This window comes from Coregonus lavaretus, assembly GCF_964263955.1.
Source record: "Coregonus lavaretus genome assembly, chromosome: 1".
In the NCBI taxonomy this organism is placed as follows: Eukaryota; Metazoa; Chordata; class Actinopteri; order Salmoniformes; family Salmonidae; genus Coregonus; species Coregonus lavaretus.
In genome coordinates, this window is record NC_139988.1 from 50,640,053 (window position 1) to 50,660,740 (window position 20,688).

The window sequence follows — 20,688 nt, forward strand, 5'->3', positions numbered from 1 at the left end:
TTTTGACACAAGCCGGTGCGCCTGGCACATACTACCATACCCCTTACAAATCCACTTAAATGTTGTGTCTTGCCGATTCACCCTCTGTACACAATCCTTGTCGCAAATCCTTCCTTAACCTGTCTCCTCCCCTTCATCTACACTGATTATAGTGGATTTGACAAGTGACATCAATAAGGGATAATAGCTTTCACTTGGATAGTCTGTCATGGAAAGAGCATGTTTTGTATACTTAATGTTTTGTATACTCAGTGTATATTAGTGTTTATTTTTTAATAATCTTTAAATATATATTTATATATATAGTTCCAGTCAAAAGTTTGGACACCTACTCATTCAAGGGTTTTTCTTTATTTTTACTATTTTCTACATTGTAGAATAATAGTGAAGACATCAAAACTATGAAATAACACATATGGAATCATATAGTAACCAAAAAAGTGTTTAACAAATCAAAATATATTTTATATTTGAGATGCTTCAAATAGCCACCCTTTGCCTTGATGACAGCTTGGCACACTCTTGGCATTCTCTTAACCAGCTTCACCTGGAATCCTTTTCCAACAGTCTTGAAGGAGTTCCCACATATGCTGAGCACTTGTTGGCTGCTTTTCCTTCACTCTGTCGTCCGACTCATCCCAAACCATCTCAATTGGGTTGAGGTCGGGGGGTTGTGGAGGCCACGTCATCTGATGCAGCACTCCATCACTCTCCTTCTTGGTAAATAACCCTTACACAGCCTGGAGGTGTGTTGGGACATTGACCTGTTGAAAAACAAATGATAGTCCCACTAAGCCCAAACCAGAAGGGATGGCGTATCGCTGCAGAATGCTGTGGTAGCCATGCTGGTTAAGTGTGCCTTGAATTCTAAATAAATCACAGTGTCACTGGCAAAGCACCCCCACAGCATAACACCTCCTCCTCCATGCTTTACGGTGGGAACTACACATGCGGAGATAATCCGTGCACCCACACCGCGTCTCACAAAGACATTGCGGTTGGAACCAAAAATCTCAAATTTCGACTAAAGACCAAAGGACAAATTTCCACCGGTCTAATGTCCATTGCTCGTGTTTCTTGGCCCAAGCAGGTCTCTTCTTCTTATTGGTGTCCTTTAGTAGTGGTTTCTTTGCAACAATTCAACCATGAAGGCCTGATTCACACAGTCCCCTCTGAACAGATGATGTTGAGATGTGTCTGTGACTCTTTTAAGCATTTATTTGGGCTGCAATTTCTGAGGCTGGTAACTCTAATGAACTTATCCTCTGCAGCAGAGGTAACTCTGGGTCTTCCATTCCTGTGGCGGTCCTCATCAGAGCCAGATTCATCATAGCGCTTGATGGTTTTTGCGACTGCACTTTTCCGTATTGACGGACCTTCATGTCTTAAAGCAATGATGGACTGTCATTTCTCTTTGCTTATTTGAGCTGTACTTGCCATAATATGGACTTGGTATTTTACCAAATAGGGCTATCTTCTGTATACCCCCCCTACCTTGTCACAACACAACTGATTGGCTCAAACGCATTAAGAAGGAAAACAATTCCACAAAGTAACTTTTAAGAAGGCACACCTTTTAATTGAAATGCATTCCAGGTGAGTACCTCATGAAGCTTGTTGAGAGAATGCCAAGAGTGGTGTGCAAGGCTGTCATCAAGGCAAATGGTGGCTATTTGAAGAATCTCAAATATAACATATATTTTGATTTGTTTAACACTTTTTTGGTTATTACATGATTCCATATGTGTAATAGTCATAGTTTTGATGTCTTCACTATTATTCTACAATGTAAAAATTAAGAAAAACCCTTGAATGACAAACCCTTGTAGGTGTGTCCAAACTTTTGACTGTAGTTTATATATTACACTTTGACATTCAAGTTTTTTTTGTAGATTGTTGACAAAAATGACAAATCAATTTGAATCCCACTTTATAGCACAATAAAATGTGAAGACATCCAAGGGAGGTGTAGACTTTCTATATCCCCTCCAATTTATAAATAATACAAGATGTATTAATATGCATGTACAAATGGATGAGTATTGTTATATCTCGAGACTAGGCATTTCCCTATTAGAGTGGAGATGTACAGTTGAAGTCGGAAGTTTACATATACTTAGGTTGGAATCATTCAAACTCGTTTTTCAACTACTCCACACATTTCTTGTTAACAAACTATAGTTTTGGCAAGTCGGTTAGGACATCTACTTTGTGCATGACACAAGTAATTTTTCCAACAATTGTTTACAGACGTATTATTTCACTTATAATTCATTGTATCACAATTCCAGTGGGTCACACGTTTACATACACTAAGTTGACTGTGCCTTTAAACAGCTTGGAAAATTCCAGAAAATGATGTCATGGCTTTAGAAGCTTCTGACATCATTTGAGTCAATTGGAGGTGTACCTGTGGATGTATTTCAAGGCCTACCTTCAAACTCAGTGCCTCTTTGCTTGACATCATGGGAAAATCAAAAGAAATCAGCCAAGACCTCAGAAAAGAAAATGTAGACCTCCACAAGTCTGGTTCATCCTTGGGAGCAATTTCCAAACACCTGAAGGTACCACGTTCATCTGTACAAACAATAGTACGCAAGTATAAACACCATGGGACCTTGCAGCCGTCATACCGCTCGGGAAGGAGACACGTTCTGTCTACAAGAGATGAACGTACTTTGGGGCGAAAAGTGCAAATCAATCCCAGAACAACAACAAAGGACCTTGTGAAGATGCTGGAGGAAACAGGTACAAAAGTATCTACAGTAAAACGAGTCCTATATCGACATAACCTGAAAGGCCGACTACGGTTTGCAACTGCACATGGGGACAAAGATCGTACTTTTTGGAGAAATGTCCTCTGGTCTGATGAAACAAAAATAGAACTGTTTGGCCATAATGACCAACGTTATGTTTGGAGAAAAAAGGGTGTTGCTAGCAAGCCAAAGAACACCATCCCAACCGTGAAGCACGGGGGTGGCAGCATCATGCTGTGGGGGTGCTTTGCTGCAGGAGGGACTAGTGCACTTCACAAAATAGATGGCATCATGAGGAAGGAAAATGATGTGGATATATTGAAGCAACATCTCAAGACATCAGTCAGGAAGTTAAAGCTTGGTCAATTACAGCTGCAAGTCTCTTGGGGTAAGTCTCTATAAGCTTGGCACATCTAGCCACTGGGATTTTTGCCCATTCTTCAAGGCAAAACTGCTCCAGCTCCTTCAAGTTGGATGGGTTCCGCTGGTGTACAGCATTCTTTAAGTCATACCACAGATTCTCAATTGGACTGAGGTCTGGGCTTTGACTACGCCATTCCAAGACATTTAAATGTTTCCCCTTAAACGACTCAAGTGTTGCTTTAGCAGTATGCTTAGGGTCATTGTCCTGCTGGAAGGTGAACCTCCGCACCAATCTCAAATCTCTGGAAGACTGAAACAGGTTTCCCTCAAGAATTTCCCTGTATTTAGCGCCATCCATCATTCCTTCAATTCTTTTTCCCAGTCTCTGCCGATGAAAAACATCCCCACAGCATGATGCTGCCACCACCATGCTTCACTGTGGGGATGGTGTTCTCGGGGTGATGAGAGGTGTTGGGTTTGCGCCAGACATAGCATTTTCCTTGATGGCCAAAAAGCTCAATTGTAGTCTCATCTGACCAGAGTACCTTCTACCATATGTTTGGGGAGTCTCCCACATGCCTTTTGTTTGCTTATCTTTTTCTTTAAGCAATGGCTTTTTTCTGGCCACTCTTCGGTAAAGCCCAGCTCTGTGGAGTGTTCGGCTTAAAGTGGTCCTATGGACATACTCCAATCTCCGCTGTGGAGCTTTGCAGCTCCTTCAGGGTTATCTTTGTTGCCTCTGATTAATGCCCTCCTTGCCTGGTCCGTGAGTTTTGGTGGGTGGCCCTCTCTTCGCAGGTTTGTTGTTGTGCCATATTCTTTTCATCTTTTAATAATGGATTTAATGGTGCTCCGTGGGATGTTCAAAGTTTCTGATATTTTTTTAGAACCCAACCCTGATCTGTACTTCTCCACAACTTTGTCCCTGACCTGTTTGGAGAGCTCCTTGTTCTTCATGGTGCTGCTTGCTTGGTGGTGCCCCTTGCTTACTGAGATCATGTGACACTTAGATTGCACACAGGTGGACTTGATTTACATTTTAACATTTACATTTTAGTCATTTAGCAGACGCTCTTATCCAGAGCGACTTACAGTTAGTGAGTGCATACATTTTCATACTGGCCCCCTATGGGAATCGAACCCACAACCCTGGCGTTGCAAACGCCATGCTCTACCAACTGAGCTACACAGGGCTTATTGTGTATGTCCATTACATGAAATCCAAATAAAAATCTATTTAAATTGCAGGTTGTAATGCAATAAAATAGGAAAAACGCAAAGGGGGATGAATACTTTTCAAGGCACTGTACCTAACAAGAGCCAGGTTGAGTGTGACCACTGTTGACAACTTATGTTGGAGCCTGCATGGTCAACATTTATTTTTTTATGTCTATTGTTCAAAATCAGAAAATTCCCTATCATTTGAAAACATCTAGTTTTTTTTTTACTAATGGTTTACAATTGCGAAACTTTTAAAAAAAGTTGATCATACCTGACTAGACATACAAACATTATTAAGTATTAATAAACTTAAACTTAATTGAAATAAATACATGACGTGGTTTAGTTTTGGAACCTCTCTACCCATCTAATAATTCCCATTCTTGGACTGAGCAATGACCGTGTGAGACAATACGTGAAGGAACTGACACTTAAATCCTTTGTTTTTGGGGATGGTATTGGGAGCTGAGTACCATTTACTCAACATACTCAAGGCAAAAATTTGGTCATGCTGTAGTTGTGATGGTCCACACAAACCAGAAGCGGGCTTGGTGACAGAGGGTGTGGGAGTGAGAACACTCCTGTTGGACCAGTTTGGGAAGCAGGCCAGGATGCAGAGGAGAGAGGGGTGGAGAGACATGGCAGACCAACAACAATGGGCTGCCACCGCTATGGCCTTGACTGTGTTTGTATGTGCAGTTTGACTATTTACCCGAGGTTCCCTATACGCACTTGTTTAATGTAGAATGACATTCCCCCACACTATAATGACAAGTGAAGTAGCCTTTATTTTTATAACAATATTAACATGATTGAAGTGACTCAAGTGAAATAGTACTTATTTAAGGCTGAAAAGACAAAACTGCTTTAAAAGTAAAAGTTAGAGATTACCACAGCATATGCTTTTTGTTTTAAGTAGCTTTAGAGCTAAGACATTTAAGTGAAGCTACTGAAATATAGATTATGCTTATACAATGGCTATCTAAATTCAGAAGTCACACTAAGGCCGTTTGTGGTGACAGCTGCTCCATTATCTCTCTTTAATGGTTTTCTTAATAATGGACATTGTCAAACAAGCATCAGAACTGTTTTGCCCAAGCTGTATACTACACATTTGTAAACCAAATACAGTAAAATTGCACAAAACATTCCTTTATACCCATAGTATCTTACAGCTTTAGTCAGGGCTCCTGCATTCATAAGAGAGAGAGAGAGAGAGAGAATATTATGGTCCAAAACTAGTCAATTGATGATGACCAGGCACTTACTTACATTACATTCATGAAAATATTACATTATACATTTTATATTATAACTCTGATGATAAAAAGGCGTTGTTCCCTATAATACAAGGCTTGGTCAGTAGCAGACAATCACTTCACAATGGGTAGAAAGTGAGTTGTTTTGGTTGATTATTCTGAGTCAGCAATGACAGCACATATTCAGAAGTGTAAAAGGTCTGGTCATTACTGATCAACTGGGATTGCCATCTACAGTACAAGTGCACATGGTGGAGGTAAAGACTAGCAGGAGTAATAGTAAGCAAAGGCAAGATTCAAACAAGCTTCCTTTGTCTGTTTTGACTTTGTACGTGTGAGCTGCTTTCGACTCTAACCCCATCTCTGCTATGTTGTAATGGGTGGGCTGAGTCAAGCCTGATGATCAGACAGACCTACAGTACAGTAAGAACAGAGGAGAGGTAACACTTCTCTCCTAACTGGAGTGTGAAGACAGGCTCCTCATTCGCGGGACTCAACAGGGGGCTCGTTCGGGGGTGGGATCTTAACGTCGGAGGGCTCCACCCCCCAGATCTCGCGGGCGTACTCACTGATAGTTCGGTCACTGGAGAACTTGCCGGAACCAGCAATGTTGCGGATCACCGTCCTTGTCCAGTCTTTAGGATCCTGAAAATAAAACAAATCGGGAAGCTCACAATCAAAATGTAGGCCACAAACGACTGCATTCATCTTGTTTTGTCTAGTATGATAACGTAGAGTACACATACAATTGTAGGTGTCCACCATTATAACAGATGCAGTAATTCAACAGCCACAGAGGGAACTGGTAATAGAAGCTGGAAATTGTTGCACACTTTGTGACAACCCAATCAACCATTGAGCGCCTATGTCAACAGGAGCGCCAGCTCTCAATGAGACAAACTAAAGACATGAGACGGTAACCCAACTCCAGGACTGGGCTGCTGACAGGTAGACGTGACATACTGACTGCCCTGACCTCCTAATGGTAGAGAGATGGCTTTGCAGTTTGTGTTGGTTTGAAGGTAGACAGAACAATATCAGAAAGCACCCCCTGGTGGACATAATAAACACTGTCAAAGGGCCAGACTTCATCACAAGCTCAAATAGAGACAGAAGTATTGGAGAACTGTTCTTAAATGTTTTCATAGTATGAAATCCATTCCACATAACCAACCTTGTACAGCTCATTGACTCTGTTTTGGCAAGTGATGTAGGCCTCATAGTCAGCAAACACTTTGAACCTAAGGTGAGGCAGAATGACAAATTAGTGCTTAGGTTTTCAAATTTAGAGATATCACATCCATTTATGAATAATACAACATGATCAAGTACCCTATAGACTAACAGAAGCAGGAGGGTCAGTTCATCCTCGCGTTCTGAAGAGCTGACAATGCTAATAACACTGATACGTTAACGACACTGCTGCTATTCTGCTAACCTGTCGTGGTTCATCAGCATGTTCACCACATCTTTGAACAGCTCAGGATCCTTGGGACTGAAGTGGCCTGTCTGGATCTGATCAATAACCTGCTTCAGCTCTGGTAAACGTTCGTAGTACTCCCTGGCGTTGTACCTGGACAGATATATTGTTTGAAGATTGCAAGATTATCCATATGATGGCTAAACATTACTGGATAAATAGTTCACCCAAAATACAAAATTACACATTGGTTTTAAGAGTGCACATGTTTGCCATTTCTCTGCGTGGAACACTGTCTCTTATTTCTAAGTCTATGACAAGTCCCACTCATTCTAACACACCAGTCCTGTCAGCAATTTCTCACCCTGTTTGGTCCATGGCTTCCACATCCTCCACCCTCATGCCGAAGATGAAGAGGTTCTCCTCTCCGGCCTCCTCAGCCATCTCTACGTTGGCTCCGTCCATGGTGCCGATGGTGAGTGCTCCGTTCAGCATGAACTTCATGTTGCCAGTGCCAGAGGCCTCTGTGCCCGCTGTGGAGATCTGCTCTGATAAATCAGCTGCAGGGATCACTGGAACATACAGCAGGGAGAGGCTTAAAAACAAACAAGGTATATCCTACCCAGTAACATGTAGACAAAGACATCATTAAAACATTTTGACATAATGTAATTGATATTATGCAGCAACTTTCCACAGTCCAAGCTCTTAACCAACAGCTCCATACAAACAGGATTTGGATGCGTCCAAATAATCCCTGCATCCTTACTTTTCTTCAATAATACCTGACAGGACTTGATAGGGTTGAACCATATTGCTCACACCCATCCAGTCCTTTCATATTGATGGTCTTGAAGGAGAGAACATGAGGAAAGGAGGTCTGTGACTATTTGGACAAACCCCCTTCTCACCTTTCTCTGCCAGGGAGACCCTGTAATTCTCCAGGTAGATGACCTTTAACCTGTCCCCCACCACCAGGTCGTTGTTGACCACCTGGCCCACCGATGTGATCAGCTTGATTATCATCTTAGCCATGTGGTAGCCAGGTGCAGCCTGGGTAAAGAGGACAGTGCCAACAGTTGGATATTGATAAAAAATCTAACATATCCGATGTCTGAATTACTAATTTTCAGCGAATAAAAAGTATCACATACAAACAAATCGACAGATCAGTTATAATATCTTCATTATCAGAATACCATTTCCATGTAGACTGATTGTGTCATACCTCAGATGTCTAGCTACATACCTTTCCTCCAATTATAACAGTCCTGGGAACAAAGTGCTTAGATGGGTCCTTTTTAATACCTGTAGAGAAATTGTTTTTAGTTACTTTTACTTCATTACAATTTATAGATTTATATTTCTTGCTGTGTTTCCTATATGTTTTATGTATTGAATATGTGAGCTGTGCCAAGATTTTCCTCTGGTAGGAAAATAAAACTTGATTCTTATTCTATCCAAACAACCCAGAACCAAATGAAAGTGTATCACGAGAGATTACTATCCAAACAGCAGAGGGTTTTCATTGCCACCACTCTGTTCTAATGGAAATAGATTTTTGTGAAATGAATTACTCAATAGAAGTTGGCTGAAATAAATGTCAATATTTAAATTAGTTTAAATCATTAGGAATTTAAATCACTGGGCCCCGAGGGTTGCAGAAAGTGCTTCTTCACTGTGCAGTTGTTTGAAGTATGAGATTTCTGTCAGCACTAATATCACTCCAGATCTGAAGGAGCTCTTACGGTTGTAGAAGGTGATGATGTGGAGGACGTTGAGCAGTTGTCTCTTGTACTCATGGATTCTCTTCACCTGGATGTCAAAGATGGACTCAGGGTTGATATTCACTTCGTACTCCTTCTCCAGGTAGGCTGCAAACTTCTGCTTGTTCTCCTGTAATAACACACAGTGAGGGGTTTAAAGGTAGAGATATACTTTGCAAAATATCGATTTTAAGAATGTTGACCTGAATGAGTAGCTACCTGTTTCACATTGGCGATGTCCCGAATAAAATAATCATCATCAATGAAGTCCAGTAGTTTCCTCAGCTGGAAGAGGTCCGTCAAGAAATCGTCTCCAATTTTCTACAATGTAAACAAAAAGCATGAAACGTCTTAGCCGCATAAATAGTCATGTAATGGAATTAGAGTATGTTGACACCGATTGTGCAGAGAATTTCGTGATCTTGAAAAAGGACATACTGACCAAAGGGTCAAAACAATAAAGGGTAGACATGAGTTAATTGGGTGTGCAGGAGTATTAACCCACAATGATATTTATTCCCCAGCAGCACCATAAGCAGAGAAACGCTCTAAAAACACTGTTACCTCAGCGATGATGTTTGCCAGGCCTGGGTTACACAGAAGCAGCCAGCGCCGAGGAGTGATCCCATTGGTCTTGTTCTGGAACTTCTCCGGCTCCACCTCATAGAAGTCCTTGAAACTGAGGACGGAGAGGCATACAACAAGTTCAGTGTTGCACAGTCAGTAGCTGTTGTTAAATGCAACAGGAATGTCAACATAGCTGGAAAGCTAACAAAACTTTCTACAGGTTTGTCTGTAAACTGTTTTATGCAAAGCAGCCACTATCACCACTTATTTTGGTTTGACATATTTAATAATCAAAGGTATATTCAGGTGCAACACTCACACAGTATTCTTGATGATTTCAGAGTGGATCCGAGCAACCCCGTTGACAGCGTGGGAGCCCACCACACAGAGGTGGGCCATGTTGATCCTCTTGGAGTCCCCCTCCTCAATTAGGGACATCCTCCTCAGACGGTCATTGTCCCCTGGAAACATGGCAGCGATCCTCTGAGAGGGCACAGATAATCAATTCATAAGTCTACATTCACAAAGTAGACATTCATACAGTCCCAACTTGCATAGTGTGTAGTGGATATTACTAGTAAGGTAAAGTGACACTGATCTCAGATCTGTGGAAAGGAACAAGACAGCACTCAAAAAGTGGGGGAAATCCTTGAGAGCATAGAAAAAGATCCAAACACTCAATACATACTGGATAAGCTAGTTTGAGCACCCAGTATCAAAAACATGTACAAAGTCGAGATGAATGATAATATGTCTCATTTCAGAGCATCAGAATTCAGCCGCCTTTTCCACAGACTGTGAGTGAACACAGAGGGCTTACTTGAAGGTGGAGGTGGTTGATCTCATAGATGATCTGCAGGTGGCGAGGCAGTAGTTTTTCGAACAGGTTGACGGGCCAGCGCTCCAGGGCCTCAGGCAGGACAGTGTGGTTGGTGTAGGCACAGGTCTGACACGTCAACTCCCACGCCTGGAACATGCGGGAACACGGAGTGAGGAGAGGTGAGGCACAGGCATCACCGGTCATCAAAGTCTTTATGCAATAGAAGTGCATCAGAATCACAGCTAATAATCACATTTAAGATAAACCATTTTATTGTGTTGATTTGATAGGATAAATAACAAGTGTAATACTGTACATGTACAGGTTCAATGGGAAATGGATGTACTGTAGAATATAGTAAATGTATATCAATCAATATGATTCCTAGCCAACTGTATTATTTCATCAAGTAGAAGGAATTTTTCCTTGAGGAGGGAAGCATTGATTGCGCTGACAGACACGGTCACCTTTTTTCTAGCTCCTAGACAACTTTGCCATATTTTGCTTTTTTCAGTGCTATTTATTACCTTATTGTCTCAGAACGTTTCTAGTATTATTTCCTATAGCCGAAAATAACTTTTGGGCATTAGTTCGGTGGTCACTCACCAGAAATTCGACTTCCCTGACCTGGATCCTTTGTTTGGACTTCCAGAGGCAGCCCCATTCATCCTGAATGCTACAACAACGTTGATGCCGGAAGAGAGGGATGAGAGGTGGGGTTCTAGTCAGGCTCAGGCGGCGGGCAAACTATCCACCGCTTCCGAGTATATTACGCGCTATCGTTCAGTCCCTGGACGATAAAGTAGACGAGCTCAGGACGAGGATCTCCTTTCAGAGAGACATAAGGGACTGTAACTTACTCGATTTTACAGAATCATGTCTCTCTCCGGATATATTGTCTCCATCCATACAGCCAGTGGGGTTCTCCATTCATTGCGCTGACAGGATGAAAGAACTCTCCGGAAAAAACAAAGGTGGAGGGGTATGTCTCATGATTAGAGCCCTGCACGGGCATTCATTTTAAGCCAGAGCCCTACCCATGCACGCGATGTTCATGCCCTACCCTACCCAGGCCCGATTGCTTCTGACAAATTTAAGGCCCTGCCTGAAACCCGAAATCAAAAATAACTTCCTCCATTAGTAAATCTATTAGCTGCTCCTCTTTTTCTGTCACTCGCTCTGCATGCACTCTGCTCATGGCAGCTCTGGGTCTCTGAGTATCCATAGCAATGGCTCCACTTGGGACGATATGCTCAATGATGAGACAGAGAGAAGTTAGCTGTTAGCTACTTTTCGTCACTCTAAACTCAGACAAAACTCAAGTAACATTATTTTCTGTTAAATAATCTTTCCTGTTTTATATTTGATGAGGTTTAAGCACTTCTGCCAAATGGCTCAGCTTCAAAATGCTAGTGATCAATTGAGTGATACCCAAGCCCTGCCCGTACCCTAGTTATTGCTGAAAAAAACAGACGCTACCCGGCCCTAACCCAATGTATAATGTTGTGGGCCGTCGGGCTCGGGTTGGGTAGCAGAGCTCAAGTCATGATCAACAACTCCTGGTGTGATTGTGGCAACGAACAGGAACTCAAGTCCTTTTGTTCTCCCGATCTGGAATACCTCACCATCAAATGCCGACCGCATTACCTCCCGAGATAATTTTCTTTGGTTATTGTCACTGCCGTGTATATTCTCCCCCAAGCTGACACCGCAGCGGCTCTCAAGAAACTACACTAGACTTTGTGCAAACTGGAAACCGCATATCCTGAGGCCGCACTTATTGTAGCTGGGGACTTTAATAAAGCAAATCAGATCACGCCTCCATCCTGCTCCTCCCCGGCTATAGGGAGAAATTTGAACAGGAAGCACCCGTGGTACAGACTGTTCAAAATTGGTCTGACCAATCGGAATCTATGCTTCAAGACTGATCACGCGGACTGGAAAATGTTCCGGGTCGCCTCTGGGAATAGTATCGACGTATACACTGACTGTGACTGGGTTCATCAGGAAGTGCATAGAGGATGTTGTTCCTACTGTACACAGTCCTCACGAGGACTCCCGATCTCCATGGTTGACGTAAGACATTCAAGTGTGTTAACCTCTCGCAAGGCAGCAGGTAGCGTTGGGCCAGTAATCGAAAGGTCGCTGATTCGAAATCCCCGAGCCAACTACGTGAAAAATCTGTTGATGTGCCCTTGAGCAAGGCACTTGACCATAATTGCTCCTGTAAGTCGCTCTGGATAAGAGCGCCTGCTTAATGACTAAAATGTAAATGTAAGGCTGCCAGCCCAGACAGCATCCCAAGCCGCATCCTCAGAGCATGCAGACCAGCTGGCTGGAGTGTATCACGGACATATTCAATCTCTCCCTATCCTAGTCTGTTATCCTCACTTGCTTCAAGATGTCCACCATTGTTCCTGTACCCAAGAAAGTGAAGGTAACTAAACTAAATGACGATCGCCATGTAGCACTCACTTCGGTCATCATGAAGTGCTTTGAGAGGCTAGTTAAGGATCATATCACCCTACCCTAGACCCACTACAATTTGCCTACCGCCCCAACAGATCCACGGACGACGCAATCGCCATCACACTGAATACCTATGTGAGAATGCTGTTCATCGACTACAGCTCAGCCTTCAACACCATGGTGCCCTTCAAGCTCATCACTAAGCTCAGGGCCCTGGGTCTGAACCCTTCCCTGTGCAACTGGGTCCTAGACTTCCTGACAGGCCGACCCTAGGTGGTTAAGGTAGGCAACAACACCTCCGCCACACTGATCCTCAACACTGGGGCCCCACAGGGGTTCGTGCTCATCCCCCTCCTGTACTCCCTGTTCACCCATGACTGTGTGGCTACGCACGTCTCCAACTCAATCATCAAGTTTGTTGATGACACAACAGTGCTAGGCCTGATTACCAACAAAGCCTACAGCAGTGGTCACCAACCTTTTCTGAGTCAAGATCACTTTCGCTGTAAAAAAAGCAAGCTGAGATCTACCGCTCAGATTTTTTTTTTTTGCATGACTTAAAAATGTTTACATTAACCTAATAAAAACAGTTCTGTAGGAATGAGGTTTGTGCAGTAGGCCTAATAGCCTACATTATCACAGCATATTGGCTATATGCCTGGCAGACAATATTGTTCTTCTCAGGCCATATTATATTTCAAAACATTAGCTTTTATAACAAAATAGATCAGAATGGTGTAGCATTTGCGAGGCACAGCTGACCATAAATTGAAATAATTAGCTTTTTTTATTTTAACTGGACTTATGGTACCTGCATCTGATGGTCATGGTGCCTTCAAGACAACTGGGAACTAGGGGGAAAAAATCATGATGTCAGTGATCTTCAGGTTGGAAAGTCAGAGCTCGACTTGGAATTCCAAGTTGGATGACCATTCGAAACGATTCTTCCCAGTCGGATCTCGTTTTTTCCCCGGGTTGCCAGTTGTCTTGAACGCACTGAAGTCAGAGATTTCCGAGTTCCGAGTTCCCAATTGTTTTGAACACAGCATTATTCTCAGTGGAGGGAGGGAGAAAGCAGCAGAGGGCCGCCTCTCTCGGTCCCTGCTCTCTCCTTCCTTTCCTCCGGTGAGACTGACCAGAGACAGGGGACACAGTCTTCCACCTGATGGCGAAACTCGAGACACACCGCAAATTGATCTGCACACCACCTCTTGCTGTATTCATTGACAGTCTCTCTCTGGTCATGGTCTTAAAAGTTATGAAATCTCACATAGGCTACTATCAAACGTGGAAGCTGTAGGAACTGCGATTTGAGCTATCCGATTGGCCAGCACAGTAGGCAACTTGATTTAGCCACAGATCTCCCGGTCTGCCGGGCAGGCGGAGTTGATCTTTTCAGACAAATTAAATGTTCAAAATAGGAACACTTTGCTTACCCGATGCAAAGGGCTTCTGAATCAAGTGCACCTACTGCCAACAGCGCAACACGAACAATATAAAAAAAGGAGTGCAAGCCTTTATTCGTTGGTTTTCCTACAGAAATGTTTGGTGATCGACTATGAATGCCTTGAAGATCGACCAGTCGATCATGATCAGCTGGTTGGTGACCACTGGCCTACAGGGAGGAGGTGAGAGCCCTGGCGGAGTGGTGCCAGGAAGATAACCTCTCCCTCAACGTTGATCGTGGACTACAGGAGACAGCAGAGAGAGCATGCCCCCATCCACATTGACGGGGCCGCAGTGGAGAGGGTCAAAAGTTTCAAGTTTCTCAGCGTGCACATCACTGTGGACCTGAAATGGTCCCTCCACACTACAGCGTGGTGAAGAAGGCGCAACTCCACCTCTTCAACCTCAGGTGGCTGAAGAAATTCGGCATGGCCAGTAAGACCCTCACCAACTTCTACAGATGCATATTCGAGAGGATTCTGTCAGCCTGATACGGCAACTGCACTGCCGCAACCAGAGAGGGTGGTGCTGTCAGCCCAACGCATCACCAAGGACACAATGCCTGCCCTCCAGGACATCTACAGCACCCAGTGTCACAGGAAGGCCAAGAAGATCAGACACGCGAGCCATGGCCTGTTCACCCCGTATACCATCTAGAAGGCGGAGACAGTACAGGTGCATTAAAGCTGGGACCGAAAGACTGAAAAACAGCTTCGATCTCCAGGCCATCTGACTATTAAACAGTCATCCCTAGCCGGCCTCCGCCAAGTACCCTGCCCTGAACCTTAGAGACTGCTTCCCTATGTCATTGAACGCTTGTCACTTTAGTAATGTTTACATACAGTACCAGTCAAAAGTTTGGACACACCTACTCATTAAAGGGTTTTTATTTATTTTTACTATTTTCTACATTGTAGAATAATAGTGAAGACATCAAAACTATGAAGTAACATATATGGAATCATGTATTGCAAAAAAGAGAGAATAATTTCTGAATGCACCGTATACATATACAGTAATTTAGTAATTTCTGGGGATGGATTATGTGTGTATTGTTATTGTATTGCAAGATATTACTGCACTGCTGGTGCTAAAAACATAAGCATTTTTATGTACCTGCGATAACATCTGCAAATCTGTGTACACAACCAATACACTTTGATTTTATTTGCCCAATACCCAGGCTCCACCCAAGCTCAAGATGCTGGATCAGTTACCACTTCACGACGACTTGGCAGAGGAGAGCCACCCTCCTCAAACAATGCAGCCCAATAACAGCTCTGGTTTCCAGTTCAACCAGAGTTCACATGGGACCCAGTCCCACACCCAAGCAGTCCTATTATTTACAAAGTACAGTGTGTTATTGTCATAGTGAGGGCCCAGCCTGGGAGAATATGTTACCTTGTCCCAATCCAACTTTTCCACATCCACTAGGATCCTCATCAGCTCAGGGATGGCCAAGGCAGGGTGGGTGTCATTCAGCTGGATAGCCACCTACCAGTGGGTGGAGAGAGGAGAGAGAGTGTGTCAGTCATGGCCATGGTTTAATGGTTGCACTAATTATAAAATGTGTAATATTAAAGGTTTTTCTCTATGAGAAAATTTAAGGAACAGCTATAGTGTTGGGTCTTTGAAAAACCCATTGACTGCTCACATTGGATATAGTAAAATACAGTACCTTCTCTGGGAAGGTCTCGAAGGAGGTTCTGACGGGGTCTCTGCAGCCAAACTTGGAGGACTTGAAACGGCGGATGATGTCCTGCAGTGTGGCGGCCACCACAAAATACTCCTGCTTCAGACGCAACTCCTTGCCCTCGAAGAACTGAACACACACACACACACGCTTTAGACAGAGGCTATTCTCAAAGCAATCACTCAAGGGCAAGTTGACCTCATGTGGTATGTCCCTAGCATCAGTTTAGCGTCTAACAATTTCTCACACTACCATGTCATATTCAGCAGGGGTATGAGAGGCACGGGTGCATCCCACTTTCACCAAATGCTGCTTTTATTTATCCGGGGATAAACTGGGCAGGCATAAGGACATACCTCTGCATAAGGACATACAGTGCCTTCAGAAAGTTTTCATACCACTTGACTTATTCCACATTTTGTTGTGTTACAGCCTGAATTCAAAATGGATTAAATAAAATATAAATATCTCACCCATCTACACACAATAACCCATAATGACAAAGTGAAAATCTTGCCATAGATTTTCAAGCCGATATTAAGTCAAAACTGTAACTAGGCCACTCAGGAACATTCATTGTCGTCTTAGTAAGTAACTCCAGTGTATATTGGGCCTTGTGTTTTAGGTTATTGTCCTGCTGAAAGGTGAACTTGTCTCCCAGTGTCTGTTGGAAAGCAGACTGGACCAGGTTTTCCTCTTGGATTTTGCCTGTGCTTAGCTCTATTCCATTTATTATTATTATAAAAAAATCCCTAGTCCTTGCCGATGACAAGCATACCCATAACATAATGCAGCCAACACCATGGTTGAAAATATGAATAGTGGTACTCAGTGATGTGTTGTGTTGGATTTGCCCCAAACATAACGCTTTGTATTCAGGAGACAAAGTTAATTTCTTTGCCAATTTCTTTGCAGTTTTCCTTTAGTGCCTTGTTGCAAACAGGATGCATGTTTTGGAATATGTTTATACTGTACAGGCTTCCTTCTTTTCACTCTGTCAATGAGTTTAGTATTGTGGCGTAACTACAATGTTGTTGATCCATCGTCAGTTATTTCCTATCACAGCCATTAAACTCTGTAATTGTTTCAAAGTCACCATTGGCCTCATGGTGAAATCCCTGAGCGGTTTCCTTCCTCTCCGGCAACTGAGTTAAGAAGGACGCCTGTATCTTTGTAGTGACTGGGTGTATTGATACACCATCCAAAGTGTAATTAATATCTTCACCATGCTGAAAGGGATATTAAATGTCTGCTTTTCTTTGTTTTACCCATCTACCAATAGGTGCCCTTCTTTGCGAGGCATTGGAAAACGTCCCTGGTCTTTATGGTTGAATCTGTGTTTGAAATTCACCGCTCAACTAAGGGGTCTTACAGATAATTGTGTGTGGTACAGAGATGAGGTAGTCATAAAAGAAAACATGGTAAAAACTATTATTGCACACAGAGTGAATTGTTAAGCACATTTGTACTCCTGAACTTATTTAGGCTTGCCATAACAAAGGGGTTGAATACTTATTGACTCAAGACATTTCAGCTTTGAATTTGTAATTAATTTGTATTTAAAAAATCTTCAGTTATATAGTTGCCATGGCACCTAGTGGCAGCCTAGTCAGAGAGCTTGTATAAATTCTGTACATATGGCCTCCCGAGTGGCGCAGCGGTCTAAGGCACTGCATCGCAGTGTTAGAGGCGTTACTACAGACCCGGGTTCATTCCCGGGCTGTGCCACAACTGGCCGTGGCCCGGGAGTCCCATAGGACGGTGCACATTTGGCCCAGCGTCGTCTGGGTTAGGGGAGGATTTGGCCGGTAGGGCTTTACTTGGTCATTGCACTCTAGCGACTCCTTGTGGCGGGCCAGGTGATCACAAAATTAATCACAGAGTCCCATTACAAAGCTGCAGACAGACGGCAGAGACGCCCTGATGACATCAAGCTGCCTGCCTGCCCTTGGACATGGTGACCTGACCACCACCTCCGCTGACCATCTAGCTATGAGCTTCCCGATCCTCTCATGACCACGGCTGTCCATCTGCTGGAGGCTTCAAGAAGCACTCAGACTTTAATTTAACTAGCTGATCTAGCTACCGCTGTAGCCTCTATTTCATTTTAAATTAGGCCTACTTGTTTATTTTGCTTAACTAGCGGTTTGAGATTCTGTCTGTAATGAAAAGCTCCATAAAAGTTTAATAAATTATGATTATTATCTTGAGTAATACCATTTTCAGTGCATGTTGAGCAACCTTGCTGTTTCCTAATCCCAACTTGAACAGCTGATCTGCTTCATGTTACATATCTGAGTCTGCAGCACTGAGGAGATTGTGCTGAACGATGCACTGAGGCACACCACCACCACAACACATCCCTGATGACCTTATTAGGTCATGGCTGTAGAGAATGCACCACCCCCATGTGGCCTTGTTAATATCTTTCTCTCTCACACTATCACTTGTCACTTTCACTTTGAGCACTTGCAGAATGACATCTCTACTCAAAAAGGGTTACATAGATACTCACATTGTCGTTGGGATAGAGGACTCGTGAAATGTTCTCAGCCAGATTGCGGTCCAACACAGCTTCAATGTAGTCGCCAACATTGACTGTACAAGAGAGAAAGGGAACATTTTGATTATACAGTATCACATCAGCAATCACTCCAGATAGGGGATGATCTCTTCTTCACAGGCTTTAGGTTGCTTGCTTGTTGTGGGTCCTTATGTGGCTGAGCAGTATAGGCACACCGTATAAACAGCATCCTGGATGTAAACAGCACTTTGAAAAATGTTTTTTAACTAACCCTATTGCAATTGAGTAGTGGTTGGAAAGAAAAGTTAAATCTAATGCTTCATTCAAACGGACATCTAAGTGGTCACTAGAGAGGTGTAAAATGGCCCCTCTACAAACAGTAAACCTGTATATTTGTCATCAAAAAGAAATAAAAAAGAAAGGAGGACCTGTATATTTGTCCCTTGCTGTAACCACTTATTGCTTACATGAGCCCAAGGCTACACTTGCTTGCACGGTAAACATTAACTCAACCAAATCTAAAAAAGCTTGGAAGACCACACTCACCTCACCAGGAGTATGGCACCCCATCTTAGTGTGACGTAATGTCACAGCATTTGAAATGGGATCCAGTGTTGAATTTATTTACTCTGAGCATGGCCAACTTCATTAAGGACTTTCTGCGCAACAGTGGAGAGTTTGTGGACAGCGTCAGCATAGAAAGCACCCTAACCTCCACCTTCTAGGCAGAGTTGCAAAGAAAAAGCCATTTCTCAGACTGGCCAATAAAAATAAAAGATTAAGATGGGCAGTCTGAGATATGGCTTTTTCTTTGCAACTCTGCCTAAAAGGTCAGCATCCCGGAGTCGCCTCTTCACTGTTGACGTTGAGTGTTTTGCGGGTACTATTTAATGAAGCTGCCAGTTGAGGACCTGTGAGGCGCCTGTTTCTCAAACTAGACACTCTAATGTATTTGTCCTCTTGCTCAGTTGTGCACCGGGGCCTCCCAGTCCTCTTTCTATTCTGGTTAGAGCCAGTTTGCGCTGTTCTGTGAAGGGAGTAGTACACAGCGTTGTACGAGATCTTCAGTTTCTTGGGAATTTCTCGCATGGAATAGCCTTCATTTCTCAGAACAAGAATAGCCTGACGAGTTTCAGAAGAAAGTTATTTGTTTCTAGCCATTTTGAGCCTGTAATCGAACCCACAATTGCTGATGCTCCTGATACTCAACTAGTCTCAAGAAGGCCAGTTTTATTGCTTCTTTAATCAGCACAACAGTTTCCAGCTGTGCTAACATAATTGCAAAAGTGTTTTCTAATGATCAATTAGCCTTTTAAAATGATCAGCCGTTTCCAGCTACAATAGCCATTTACAACATGAACAATGTCTACACTGTATTTCTGATCAATTTGATGTTATTTTAATGGACAAAAAAAGTGCTTTTCTTTAGAAAACAAGGACCTTTCTAAGTGACTCCAAACCTTTGAACGGTAGTGTATGTGATTCAGAATCTTGAGAATGTGCCTTTTGTGCCATGCCTTTTAGCCATTCTCTACCGCCATGCTATTGGCCTTGGCTTTTTTAGCCACTTGCCTTTTTATCATCAGGCGTTTTGCATTTTTACATTACCACTTGTACCTCAAAGCTCTCCCTTACAAATAAAGATTGCAGTTTTTTAACTGCAGTAAAAGTGCAGTTACTGCAGTCGACTGTGGTATTTTGGACGCAGTAATTGCAGATAACTGCAGTGTACTGCAGTTGAACTGCAGTTATACAGCAGAATTACTGCAGTAAAACAAACTGTGTTATTTTGGATGCAGTATTTGCAGCATACTGCAGTTATATAGTCCCGTGTAGCTCAGCTGGTAGAGCATGGCGCTTGCAATGCCAGGGTTGTGGGTTCGATTCCCACGGGGGACCAGTATGAAAATGTATGCACTCACTAACTGTAAGTCGCTCTGGATAAGAGCGTCTGCTAAATGACTAAAAAATAAATGTAAAATATTGCATTCTAACTGCAGTTATACTGCAATCTTTTTTCGTAAGGGCTGTATTAAAACTTTTACCATGACCGGATCCTGGAAGTCAAGTCTCCTCTTGCCTTTTCAGTCAACTTGCTACTGCCAAATTACAGCTTACAAAATACTATTGAGTAGTGTTACCACTCCCTACTGACTGTTACAGTTTATTCCAACTGCTCACACACAAAATCTTTTCATGTCACATGATTTTTTAAACCTCTCACTCAAAGTGCAAAACTACACACTAAATCTCCAAAACCATAAGCTATTTCTCAGCCTTTGACTCAGTTGTCAATTGCATAAAACACTTTTTTCTAAACACTACACACAATTCTCTACCTAAAACACAAAAATCTAACAGGAAGTGACTTGCTTTCCTTTTCC

The 20,688-nt window shown here is 42.9% G+C and overlaps 1 protein-coding gene across 4 annotated transcripts in view; it reads right to left on the bottom strand.

Annotated features, from left to right (window-relative positions):
- Positions 1–5,108: 5,108 nt before the first annotated feature.
- Positions 5,109–20,688, bottom strand: part of LOC311135013 (glycogen phosphorylase, brain form) — a 30,577-nt gene continuing 14,997 nt past the window's right edge. Inside the window, exons 7-21 of one of the 4 annotated variants that reach the window (XM_084168847.1) lie at positions 18,296–18,378; positions 15,766–15,909; positions 15,489–15,581; positions 10,173–10,319; positions 9,672–9,835; positions 9,350–9,464; positions 9,005–9,106; positions 8,768–8,915; positions 8,269–8,327; positions 7,931–8,072; positions 7,384–7,591; positions 7,038–7,172; positions 6,774–6,840; positions 6,169–6,244; positions 5,109–5,530 (exon numbers count right to left, since the gene is read on the bottom strand). In XM_084168847.1, coding sequence (XP_084024973.1) covers positions 5,409–5,530; positions 6,169–6,244; positions 6,774–6,840; positions 7,038–7,172; positions 7,384–7,591; positions 7,931–8,072; positions 8,269–8,327; positions 8,768–8,915; positions 9,005–9,106; positions 9,350–9,464; positions 9,672–9,835; positions 10,173–10,319; positions 15,489–15,581; positions 15,766–15,909; positions 18,296–18,378 — 1,805 coding nt within the window. In that variant the 3' untranslated portion in view covers positions 5,109–5,408. Of the gene's footprint in view, positions 5,531–5,990; positions 6,245–6,483; positions 6,651–6,773; positions 6,841–7,037; positions 7,173–7,383; positions 7,592–7,930; positions 8,073–8,268; positions 8,328–8,767; positions 8,916–9,004; positions 9,107–9,349; positions 9,465–9,671; positions 9,836–10,172; positions 10,320–15,488; positions 15,582–15,765; positions 15,910–18,295; positions 18,379–20,688 lie in introns of those variants that run through there. The other 3 variants (XM_084168850.1, XM_084168848.1, XM_084168849.1) reach the window with 3 other exon arrangements.